The 12551-nt window shown below is 47.6% G+C and overlaps 1 protein-coding gene across 6 annotated transcripts; it reads right to left on the bottom strand.

The window, feature by feature from the left end:
- Positions 1–886: 886 nt before the first annotated feature.
- ISOC2 (isochorismatase domain containing 2) lies at positions 887–11249 on the bottom strand. 6 transcript variants are annotated; one of them, XM_083469356.1, is made up of 7 exons: positions 10874–11113; positions 10459–10640; positions 6931–7069; positions 5306–5518; positions 4219–4289; positions 4000–4117; positions 887–1536 (listed from the first exon to the last, which is right to left on the bottom strand). In XM_083469356.1, exons 3-7 carry the CDS (start codon positions 7060–7062, stop codon positions 1456–1458), a joined length of 615 nt encoding a protein of 204 aa, XP_083325482.1. In that variant the 5' UTR covers positions 7063–7069; positions 10459–10640; positions 10874–11113; the 3' UTR covers positions 887–1455. The 6 variants fall into 6 exon arrangements, with proteins under 6 accessions (XP_083325482.1, XP_083325484.1, XP_083325485.1 ...); XM_083469358.1 differs by having other exon boundaries at positions 10968–11113; XM_083469359.1 differs by lacking the exons at positions 10459–10640; positions 10874–11113 and adding an exon at positions 11116–11249.
- Positions 11250–12551: the final 1302 nt, after the last annotated feature.

Genomic DNA, 12551 nt, shown 5'->3' with positions numbered 1-12551 from the left:
CGTGCAGTGCGTTACTCTACTCAGAGTTGATCCACGTAAATTGATGGGCATGCACTGGTTTCCAGCGGGTCTGCTCTTTCACTGGCTGCCTAACAGCAGTGAGATGTGCAGAACTAAAGCAGGCTCTCGCCGGAGCTGGCATTCTGGAAGGACACAGAGCTCGCTTCACACACAAATGGTGAGCTCAGTCTTTCTGCTCCAAAAATGCCCCATGTGGAGCTGCCAGGTTTCATAGCAAGCATTTCCACAAACACACCTCCCAATAATGCACATGTGGCTTTTCCTATATTGGTGCCGCAGAGTGTGGAGGGGGTGGGAGAGAGAGGAAGCTACATTTTGTGGAACTGACTCTATCCGATGCAATGCTTCAAAGCCTAGGAGCCTTCTCTTTACTGCAGAGAGAGGCTGCTCTCATTGGTGCATAGCTGCATGTAAAGCAGCCGTCAAAAGGCACAGCTACAGAGACTGTTTTAAAAGTTGGCAACCCTCTTGAGGCCGAGGAATACACACGTACCAGAGAGTATGTAGAAGGGGACTCTAAAAAGTCAGAAGTTGACAAGCATTATTGAATCATCAGGAGCTGTCCTTGAACATAACCAAATATCTACCCCTCATAATTGTGGGCAGAACAAGAAATTATGTAAGTAGCACTAGGCGTGTTGTGTGTGTGGGGGGGGTATCTTCAGATCAAGGTGCTTCCGCTTCCCCAAACCCAGCTCCTCATCTTTCTGCTTTTAATATCTCCCTTGTCCCTCTCCCCAGCCTCTCAACATTCTTAAATAATTTTCCCAAAGCTGCAACAAAATGCATAGAATGAAAAACCATTTCAAATTCTGCATATGCCTTCAAGAACATGACCAATAAGGAAATGCGCAAATCAAATTAATATGTGCAAAAATAAATGAACATCATTTATTCTAACTGCAGATTATGGTTGGGGGAGGGGGGGATCTGGCATTTTTACAAGTGCATAATTCAAAATCCTCCTCATTTACCTTGAATGCCACACAAAATGTGCTTATCAGTGAGAAGACGCCACAAATCTTTTGGTGCAGTCTCTGCAGAATTGTAGCTCTGTGAGGGGACATGGGGGGGGGGTCTCTCCTAACAATGCTCAGCACAGGATTCCTTCGGGGAAGCCGTGGTTGTCTAATGTGGTATGATACTGCTTTAAATGTATAGTGCAGATGGGTCCTAAATTTGAACCTGGGCCCATGCCCCCAAACTTGTGCACAAAATAGAACATCTTCCATCCCACCGAATAATCACAAGAAAGCTGTAAATTGGGAATTAGGGTATCAGTTTTCCAGCATAGGCTACAACCCCCTAATTTCCTATATAAAAATTATATTTGCACATCTTGATTCCACTTCTCCTACCCAGTGTGTGGCAATGGCAGACCTAAGCAGTTGGAGATGCTGTAAAGCAAGGAGGAGGATCAATGGAGCAGCTGGCCTAGCTGAAAAGGGGGCCTGGTTCTTTCAGGAGGGGGAGAAGGCCGCTGTCTGGGGCAGGGTCCTTAATCAACTTCAGGATCTGAAAAGAGAAGGAGATGCAGATGTGAAATCTTCCAGGGGCTACCAACTATGCTTTCTTTCAGAACCTTCTTCCGAGGCAGCCCCACACCCTGGCCCCACAAATCTGGTTGCCCTCCAGAAGCTGTGACTCCAACTCCCATAAACCCCTGTTGGTGTGGACATTGGTCAGAGATGATGGGAGTTGTAGTCCAACAATATCCGGCAAGCTCCAGATTAGAGAAGGCCCTAAGAAGAAAGAAAACAAGGAAATACAGGAGAAGCAATAAATGCTCACCACTCCTAAATAAGGCAGGCCTTGGCTGCCTATCTTCTCCATGCCCTCATGGCCTGGCAAGCTGCTGCCCCAGGATTGGGTCTCACTCACAAAATCAGGGCTTGCCTGAGTTTGTTTCACAGCTTGTTGGCACAAGCACTGGGGTGGCACACTAATGCGGAACCCGTGGTCCTCCAAATCTTGTTGGGTTCCAGCTCCTATCGTCCTTGATTGATGGGAGCCAGGCTGGTGTAGTGGTTAGAATGTCTGATGATGACCTGGAAGAGCAGGGTTCAAATCCTCCCTCTGCCATGTAGCTCACTGGGTGACCTTGGGCAATCTCTGCCGCGCAAGCAGAAGGTCTCAGGTTCAATCCCAAAAGGCGTCTCCAGGTAGGGCTGGCAGTGACCCCTGCCTGAAACCCTGGAGAGCTGCTGCCAGCCAGTGTGGACGATATGGAGTTAGATGTACCAATGGTGTGACTCATGCTGACTTATACTAAGGCAGCTTCTCACGCTCCTCGCAGGTTTCTTGGTGGGGATTAAATGAGATGGGGGGGGGGGAAGAATCATGTGCACCCCCTTGGATAAAAAGTAGGATATAAATGCAATAAACTAAATGTTCATGTTGGCTGGAGATGATGGGATGCTGTATCCTGGCAATATCTGGAAGGCGACAGGCTCCTCTCTGCCTGCCTGCTTACTTTGTCTATCCATTATTTCCTCCCTGCATGGTTGAAATTGTAATGGTAAGCTCCTAAGTCAGGGAACTGTCCCTTTTCCCCTTGCAAATGATGACGACGGCAATTCATTACTATTGAAATTACTTATTACAGTTGTACCTTGGTTGTCGAAAGGAATAAATAATAAACATTATTTATTGTTACTATCCTGAAATAACCCCTTCCTATATGCATGAGAAAAGCCTTGCAGAATATCTTGGGTCATCCATAGGCCACCTCTCTGGGACTGTGAACTCTGCCTCCCCTAAGGAAGCAAGGCTTGCTCTTTCGAAAAGAAGCCTTGTGATTTATTGTGACATAAGCTTTCATGGTCTGGGGCCAAGCCATCATCAGATGCATGAAGTGTTATCTTCTTTTGATTGCTGTTTCATTTATATTTCTCACGCGAGTCTGAATATTGAGGCTGCGGAGGGGGGGGGCAGGGAGGAACGGTGAGCAAATGGGCCAAAAGGCCACAGCTGCAGAAGATACCATCAGTGATATTTCTATGCAAAAGCACAGAAATCACTTGCAACAGCAGTAACCGGCAATAATATTCCTAGCTTTGATGTGCTGATTTCACCACCTGCGCTGGGGAAAGAGAACCCTGATCTCGACTAAGCCTTAAATGTATCAAGTCAAACTTGCTGCTAATTCTGGAGCAGGAATTGTTCCCAGTTCTGCTCTTGGGAATCACTTATTTAGGAAAGGGATAAAGGAGCAGACGTAGGAAAGGATGAGTCAAGAGCCCCATATCTTGTCAGGGGCCCCATGTCTTTTTCCAAACACTTTGCAGTTTCTGAATAAGTTAACCAATCAGAGTTTGGCAGGAGATGTGAGGGATTATTCAAAGTGATTGCCCTCTTTGGATTAGGGGAGAGAGAATTGCTATTCCTGTATTTTCAACCCATCTCGTCCATAGGGAAGGAATTCAAGGCTTCGGCCAAACTGCACAGGTAACCATTGGAAGTCAGTTATACATCACTGGGAGTTTGTGGGAGACCTCTTTGGTGGAGATAAACACACTCTCTAACTGCAAATTCAACTGGCAAGGGCTGAAAGGCTTTGTAAGCAGAGATATGAAAGAGTCTTCTGCCTGCACACGCAGCCCCTTCACTTCTCCTGTTGGAACTCCTTCATTAACTACAACTTCCCATTTTGTCCAAAGTGGGGGAAACTATGGTTAATACCTTTGGCACAAACCAGGATATTAAACCATGCCTTGAGGCTCACTTATTATCCTGGCTGGCTCAGAAACTGTTAAACCAGAGTTTCCTGATTCAGACGTCACAGGAAACTATAGCTGACTGGAAAAGTTCCCGATTTGTTCGCTCCCACAACAAAGGGAGGCACGAAGAAGTATGTCTGCAAACATACAAGTCTTGTTCCTATTTCAGCTTACTGAGCATAAGTATAATAATCCAAACAAGCCCATATAGTAGAGGAGGGTGGCAGGCTGAGGGGTGCAAAGGAGGCTGGGAAATTACCTCTTTGAAATAGGGATGTGCAGCATCTCTGACCAGTTGCAGAATGAGCCCTTCGCTGGTGGTGAGGAAGGCACCGCTCTGGCGTAACCTGGACAAAGCCACAATCCTGTCCAGCTGACTGGAATCCAGAGGGGAAAAAGAAGACCACATAAATAAGTATACAAGGGGGGAGGAAAAGAGCCCTTTCCTGCCACCCACTGGGACCATCCCACCAGTCACCTGCGGGAAGAGCAGGCATCCACCACTACGTGAACATCCAGGCCTCGTTCCATGATGTCCAATGCTGTGCTCTGCACCCAAAGAGAAAAGACACCGTCAAACTCGGGTCAAACGCATGCCTCATTTCAACCATGCTGTCACCCATCCAATTTTCAGATTTCTTTTATTTCAAGGTTCAAAGTCACGTTTCATCACCCAACAGTTAAAATCCTTATTCTCTCATACTAAACGACTTCCTGCTCACCTCCACCCTCGATGTTTAAGATGCATACAATCGCATCTTAAAATTCCACTATATCCGCTTTCATCCCCTTTAACAGGTTTCTTAATATATTCTGCTATTTGTTTCTTAAAACTTCAAACCCCACTCTGGACTTGGCATATGAAAAATAATAATTTTTTTTTAATAGACCAGAAAAAGTTTCCAGTCTTCCTTAAAAGATTCTAGATTTGTGTCCCTCATCCATTATTGGTAGTGACCTTATTCATGTGTCACCCAGCTCTGAGGCTCCTCCTTAGACCAGGGATAGTCAATGCAGTGCCCTCCCGAAGTTTTTTTTAAGGCTCCAACTCACACCAGCCCCCGTCAGCATGGCCAATGGTCAGGAATGAAGGGGGCTGTGTCCCAGCACCACAGCTGTCCCTGTTGTTTTGGATTGTGTCTCTGTGGACACCCCTGGCTTCTACACTGCTTGGCATCCTAGTCGAGAAGGATGTTTCCCCACCAGTTAGGAGCAAGGGAAATGCAACTGCTTTAATTCCTTCCTTCCCTTTTCAACTGGAAGGGGGGGGATACCAAGCGCTTTTCCCCTGAACTCCTAAGGATTTGAAAATATTTATTAAGGACTGAAAGGGAGGAGGGAAATGGTGGCACTATCTGTACAGGGAGAAGAGAACCCTGGTCTCCATCGATCCCTAAACAAACAGAATCAAACCTGCTGATAAATGGACTGCCAGGCCTCTCTTCACTATTGGGGTCCTGGCACCGCTCAAACACACAGGCCCATCTATACCGAGGTCAGATCTTATGCCCTGTCAATCAGTAACATCAGTATCCCTGAGAGGAAGAAGACCTTCAGCCTCATACCATGATGCAGGCCTGTGTCTCGATCCCACACAAAAGCACAGATTTCAGGTCGGGCACAGCAGCCATCTCCTTCTCCACCTCTGGGGTAACCATGCTGAAACAGGTCTTGGCATATTTCGGCAAGTCTTCAGCACCCAGCTCTGGCACTGTAGGGCCCAGGCCTTTGGGGTATTGTTCAGTCACCACCGTCCGGATTTCGAGAGCTCTGGCAACCTGCAGGGAGAGGGGAGAGGCCAATGCAGGGTTAAAGCAGGACTCCTGGGTTCTCTGGGAAGTGGACCTTCTCATGAGACAGTGTTAGTCGATATTAGGCTGCCCCCATGTGCCCATCTGTGTAACTGCAACTGGGTAGCTTAATAGTGCTTTTATGGGTGGCAAAGGCTGCAGCTTTGGAGGCCATATATATAGTAAATATGTCAACAGCAATGGTGCAAACATTTATTTTTCTTCTGCCTCACCGTGGTCTCTAATCAAACTGCAGGAAATGCTAAAGGTACATGCTAAGCACCCAAACCAGCTCCTAACCAAGTTATCAACACTGCTGCAACCAGTACATAATAGGTTAGCTCAGTTGTTCAGAGCATAGTATCATAGAGTTGTAAGGGATCCCAAGGGTCATCTAATCAAACCCCTTGCAATGCAGGAATCTTACCATGCTGCTGCTAACACCAAGGTTGCGAGTTCGATCCCCGTATGGGCCATCTGTATATTCCTACATTTCAGGAGGATTGAACTAGATGACTCTCAGGGCCATAGGCGCCGACTCCATGGGGCCTGAGGGGGCTCGAGCCCCCTCAAAAAATTTTTTTGGGGGGCTCAGCCCCCCCAATAATCTCGGGCGCCCTTCCAGCAGAGCGCTGCCGCCGTCCCCCGCCTCCTCCCCACCTGCTCCCTCGCCAGCCAGCCAGCCAGCCGCGCGCCCTAGTCGGAGAGCCCCGGCCGTCCCCCGCGAGATTAGGGAATCCCCGGGGGCGGGGGCTCCTGCCTCGCTGCTTCGCAACACCACCGCCACTGCCAAGGCACTGCCGGGCGGAATTTCCTTCCTCCTGGCGGTTTCAGCCCCCGCGAGAACGACCGGGTACCAATCGGCTGGCTGGGGGTGTGTGGCTTGCCCTATTTAGGGCCGGAGCGGAGGAGGCTCGCCCTCTCTTCTCCGGCTAGCCCCACGTTTCCCGCATATCAGCTGTTCCGGAGCTGATTAATAGGCGCAGCACGCTCTCCCCTATTCGCTCACGAGGAGGCGGCGCCACTTTATTTGCATATTCATGAGCTTATTTATTATTCATGAGCTTTCCCGGGCCCCCCCAATATTTTGTATAAGTCCGCGTCCCTGCTCAGGGCCCCTTCAAACTCTACAGTTCTTTGACTGTGGAGCAATTCCTGTAGGCAGCTATTGGAGAGTGCCAGTTACAAGAAGAACACTCCTCCTTCCAGCACGGAGAGCCATTTCAGAACTAGTCTTAAGAGGCCAAAAACATTCTTCCTTTTAATCGATGTTAGCCAACCCTGCCAATTAATAGAATTAACCTCCCTCGCCTTGCCTTCCCTCCTCCCCTCCCCTCCCCATCCACATCCCTCACCTGTTTCTCACAGCCCAGCAAGCCTCTCCACTATACAACTTTTACCTTTAGCATCCGAGCTGCCACAGATACAATCTGAGGGAAGTAGCTGATATTCGGCCGAAATTTCTCTTGCATGTCACACAGGAAGAGGATGCTGGTTTTGGGGACCACTTTTCCGAGACGTATCACTGACATTTTCGAGCTGAGAGACAGTAAAGGGGAAGAGCCAGGAAGTTACTTCTGGATGTTTTGATATAAATATTTGCTCATGTTTTAGGAGTTTACATTTTACTCTGATACCTTTTAGAGAAGATGGTCTCCTCACCCCCCTTTCCTTTTCGAAAGTAGGCTCTGGGTCTAATAAGATCAGGAAATGTGTTTTGAATTTGCATGCCACTGGGAAATGTTTGTTGCCTTAATCCCAAGCAAACTAATATACTGAATTTCGAGAGATCCTGCAGAGTAGAATGGAAAATGGCTAATTTTAGACTGCAGCAGAGAAGGGGGAAACACAACAGCCATCTCCAAATATCTGAAGGGCCAACGTGTACAAAATAGAGCAGATGGAAGCTGCTTCCAGACAATTTGTTTATGGAGCATTCATCCAGGTTTCTTTGCAGGGAGGTTATATGATATTGGCTATTTATTCAGCATTTCGTCCAATGTGCTTGCAGTGAGGTTACACAATGCTACATCAAGCAACTGTTATCCCACTCAGACCCTCCAAGTGTCCCTATTTTCCAGGGACAGTCCTGGATGTATAGAAACCTTCCCAGTTTCTGATTTGATCCTGGAATGTCCCGCTTTCTCTTAGGAAGTCCTTATTTTCATCGGAGAAATGTCGGAGAGTAGGGAGTTATGTGACACCCCCCCCAGCCAAAGAGATACAAACTTAGAAGACATCTGAAGGCAGCCCTGTGTAGGCAAGTTTTTTAATGTTTGATTATGTTTTTATATATGTTGGAAGCTGCCCAGAGTGGCTGGGGCAACCCAGTCAGACGGGCTGCGTATAAATAATAACATGATGATGATGATGGAGTAAGATGTCCCTATTTTCAGTGGAGAAATGTTGGAAGGTATGTTATCCTACATTTTCCAGTACATTTCTCCATTGCTTTCCTTGTCACAAAACAATCCAATTTCAGTACTGGAAGTACACAAAGCATTGGGCAGATCCTTCCATCCCTAATCTACACATACACACACACAAATCAAATCAATAATTATATTCTACCTCCACTGTCATCTGAACACCCATTGCTGGGAATCGAAAGCAGGGAGAATTGCTGTGCCTGGGTCTTTCTGGTGGGTTTCCCATTGTGGCAGCTGGCTGAATGGAAAGACAAAATTCCTACCCTTCCAAGTAAGGTAATTGGATGCAAAGGCTCTACCCCGCCCCGTTTTTTAGCAGTTGTGTGGAAGAGGGAACGTTAGCAGATGTTCCTGCTTCAGAGAGAGAGAGAGAGGAAGAAAGGAGGAATGACGAATCTGAGAGAAAAAATGTGCTCCTTTGGCAGTTTTGAAAAACGTCCCTGTTCTTCAAAATTATCGCACACGGTATTTTTTAAATGCTCAGTTAAGGTCTCCGTTTATCCACCTTTCATGGCATCTTCACAACAACCTGGTGACGTAGCTTAAAGCCTGAGAGAAAGTGGGTCACTGAAGGCCAGCCAAATCACCTCATAAATTAGCCATGTCCAAGCACTGCAATTTCTGATTTCCGCCCCCCCCCCAACGCAGAAGGAGGGAGGTGGGTGCCCTCTGCTGGTCAAGAAAGGATAACCCATACTGCACATGCTTCGCCTCTTGCTCACACACACAGGAAGCTGTCAAGGACCAGAAATCAAAAGGAGGAAAGAAAAGCTTTGCTCCAGCTGCTTGCGGCATGGCTCACTCCTTGCACAAAACAGAGACTGTGTCCCAGAATCCTTTGCAACATCAAACCTTGCCTTAGGTTGCGAAGAAGACACTGAGCACAGGAGCAGCCCTTGGGGTTCCCACAGACGGAAGATAAACCTTGAGTAACAATCCTTGATCCTATTATTTCTGCCTCAAGCCCTAGCTAACTGCCACCTGCCACCTAAGTAGGCCAACGCATGTTCATCAATGTGAACGCTCCCCAGCAAGAACCACCTCATGCTTGTTCTACGCCACAAATGCGGAGCCTGGGAGTCAGCTCCAGAGATTGCCGGACTTCAGCTCCCATCAGCCCCAGCCGGCATGGCCAACAGCCAAGAGTGATGGGAGTTGTAGTCCAGCAACACCTGCAAAGCTACAGGCTTCCCGTTGCTGTTTTTTATGATTCCAGGGCCCCCGATCTTGGCTAGCGGTTGTCCACTGCGAACTCTCTTCAGCCCCTTGACTTGCTCCTTGAATCAGTAACAAAAACTCAAAAGGCTGCATAGAGGGCTCCAAAAGACCTCATCATGCAAATAACATTTGCTTATGGAAAACTGAGAATACAGAGTAACAGCCAATTTGCTAGTTATCTAGCATTGTATAAATTGGGCTGGCTGTTTTAAGGTATTAGTTTTGGGATTTTTTTGGGGGGGAGGGCCGGGGAACGTAATGTATTGCTTTTATTTCATAAGCTGCTTCAAACTTCAGGAAAACAGCATTTAAAGAAATGCTATTGGGTTATTGTTTTTATTTTTATTATGTGGTTTTGTATCCTGATTTTATTCTGTGAACCGCCCTGAGACCCCGGGGTATAGGGTGGCATATTACTAATAATAATAATAATAATAATAGACCATTTCAAATTAACACAATCCTCTTAGGCTAGTGCAAAAAGTAATTTATAGCATAACTTTGGGGGTTAGGTGTAATAGCTCAGCTTTTTTCCCCTTTTCTCTTTTTAAATCATCTCTAGAAGTAGAAAAACAGACCCTATGGGATGCCAGGCTTTATTTATTTCCCCCTCCTACAAGTGAATCACTTCCTTTGACTTCTCTTAAGATAAAAAGATACAAGCAGAGGAAAAACACAAAAGAACCCGCTTCCCTAACTCCAGGTGGTGGTGACCTGTTTTAGGAAAGTCTCTAGCCTTCATAACAGTAAGTTCCGAAGCAAAAGTTGCAGCTTCTCATTGAAGTGATTTCTATGAGGTAAGCCAGCCTGGTCGCTCCTGCATTTCTGGATATTTAGCCAACAAAACAAGTCAGAGCTGTGACTGATGAGTTGTTTGGACACCAGGCAATAGGAATTTCCTGAGGTCCTGGAGAGCTGCTGTTTCCCACCTTCCCGCTAGTGAACTGTTCCTGCTTCTGTCTCATTTTCTAGTCCTTGGAATCTCTGTAGTTTGCCCTTCCTTTTTTCCTAGCGACCAGGATGCATCTTGCCTTTGCATGGGTTTGTCTGTGATCAGATACTCCCTGGAACTTATTTTCGGCACACCTTCTACATGCAAGGCAGCTGTTCTACCACTGAGCTATAGCTGCCCGCCAAGTTTTCCTCTTGTATCAGCTTCCCAATAAAATAAGACCCCCTTTTTTGCCATTTTACTTCCAGGAACCCCTGCCATCTTGAGGAAGCATGCTTGACGTCTTGGGATAAGACTTTTGCATTTGCATTACTTCCAGGGAGGCTCACCTGTTGCCAGTATTAATCTTTTAGGCATTAATTCAAGGCTGTTATGCTTTTCTCTCAACACTATGAAGGATCTTAGCTGAGGCTGTTCAGCCTTCAACTTTCATTGTGGTTTGGATTATTGTTTGCTGATATGTTGTAAACCGGGGCCTTTTTTTTTAATTGGAGGGCAACATAGAAATGTTCTAAATAAAACAAAATTAGAATCTCGTTACACAGTGAATAGTAGCAACACGTGTTCTTGAGTGGAGGAGTAGCTATTCCTAATTTGTTTTTAAACACGCATCCTTCTTTCACCACGGAAAGTGGGTCGGGAGGAGTCCAAAAATGAGGTTTGGAGAGCAAGGTATCCAGATCTGCCCTTACACAAGTTTACTCCTTGCTGACTTCAGTGGGACTTACTCCCAGGTAAATGTACCTGGAATTTCAGCTATAAGGGTTGGAAAGCGACATGGCAAGCTCACAGCTCAGGCCGTTCACACAATCCCGTGCAAGGGGTGAGAGATACAGACCCTCCTCAGTCTCCAGCCACCGTTTCACACGAACGTTTACAACGCAGAAACATGGCGGCTGCGAACACGGGTCAGGCCCGTCCCGTGTCCCGCATCCATTAGCTCCCCTTTCCCAGGCGCCCACAAAACGCTTCCCCCCAAGACTCACCTCCTCTGATCTCCAATTGCGACACTACGAGGTGCCAGCCACTCAGAAGCGGGATCTGTAACCCTCGGAGCCCCGCCTATAGAACAGCTGCGAGCCAATGGCCTGGCGCGGGCTGAAGGGAAGTTTCGGCGTCCCCGAAGCCTTTCTTTCCCTTCCAGCCAATGGCGTCGCTCCCTCTCGCGTTCCACGCGCGGCCAAAATGCAACCCGGCGTTCCAAAGTCCCGTATTCAGAGCTGCATTAAGAGCACGTGCGTCTCCTCCTCTGGGAATTGGCGATGGGGTGTTTTGTTTTTTAAAAGGTGCTGGGGCTCGTGCGCCGGTAGAAGCTCAGCAATCCACCCCCTTCCTGGGACCGACTGCAAGTTATTCTGCACATGCTCCCGGATGTTGCGGGACTCCCATCAGCAGCAGGCAGCACAGCCAAATGGTTACGGATCGTGAGTTATGGTCCAGCATTTGGCGGGCCAGAGATCCATGAGCGTAGCCAGGATTTTTTTTTGGGGGGGGGGTAAAGCCTTGGTTGAGGGGCAAGGCTTTTGTTGGGGAGGGCAGAACCGACGTGATTGGTCAGTTAGTTAAGTATTTCTATTGTTTTACTTGATCTAGCGGGGCAGCTGCCCCCCCCCCTCTTAAGAGCTACGCCCATGCACAGATCTCTCATCTGGGTTACTGCGGGATTACGACTGACACGGGACACCGCTGTAAACAATAATGAGCTAGATGGGTCTGACTTATACTGAGTCAGGTTCCTTTGATGTTTGGTCAGAGAGAGCAGGGCATTTGTTTTCTGGCTTGTCACTCAGTTCCCTAGCTGAAAGGGAGCAGGGAGCAACCATTAGATCTCCCAAAATTAATACAAACAGCGAATAGCTGCTGGTTGAGGATATACCCTGCAATGGTAGGGAGTGGGCTCGTTTGTGAAGTAATTCTGGTCGCTGGGAAGGATGGAGATGGAGCCACCAGGGGTGGAGTCCAGAGCAGGCCCACTGTTGCAGCCTGGCATGTTTTTGAAATGGCCAGGGGGACAGAGACCAGCACAAAAGGGAGTTGGACTGGATGACCCTTGGCCCGTGGTCTCTGAGGCTCAGTTTTTGACACACATAGTTAAAAGGATCCAGTGATGTGAAATACTTTCTCAACCCAAGTTCCCTGGAGAGATGCCAAAAGACTAGATAATCTGACCTGCTGTACAAAAACACACCACAATTACCACTTCCCCACCCCTGGGTGGCTTGGCTGTCTGGCAACCCAGACTTTGCAGGAATGGGCAACTGACTGTATTTGCACAGTTTAAAGTTACCCCCAGAAATACACAGCTCCAGAATTCCAGCCTTGCAGGCAAGATCTTTGACAATATGTAGCAGCATGGCATCAACGCGCCCCTCCCAAACCAACAATTCATTAACAAAAACAAATAACATTTCACGCAGAAGAC

This window comes from Podarcis liolepis, assembly GCF_965112155.1.
Source record: "Podarcis liolepis genome assembly, chromosome: 13".
NCBI classification, from domain to species: Eukaryota; Metazoa; Chordata; class Lepidosauria; order Squamata; family Lacertidae; genus Podarcis; species Podarcis liolepis.
The sequence above is the reverse complement of the archived record's forward strand: the minus strand, read 5'-3'. Positions and strand labels throughout refer to the sequence as shown.

Bases quoted from the DNA above. Each gene is read 5' to 3' on its own strand.
- ISOC2 (XM_083469359.1), bottom strand. From the start codon at position 7,062: ATGTCAGTGATACGTCTCGGAAAAGTGGTCCCCAAAACCAGCATCCTC. The intron at 4,290-5,305 runs GTATGAGGCTGA...CTTTGGGTGCAG, and splicing joins AGACACAGGCCTGCATCATG to AGCACAGCATTGGACATCAT. The intron at 4,118-4,218 runs GTGACTGGTGGG...TCTGGATTCCAG, and splicing joins GATGCCTGCTCTTCCCGCAG to TCAGCTGGACAGGATTGTGG.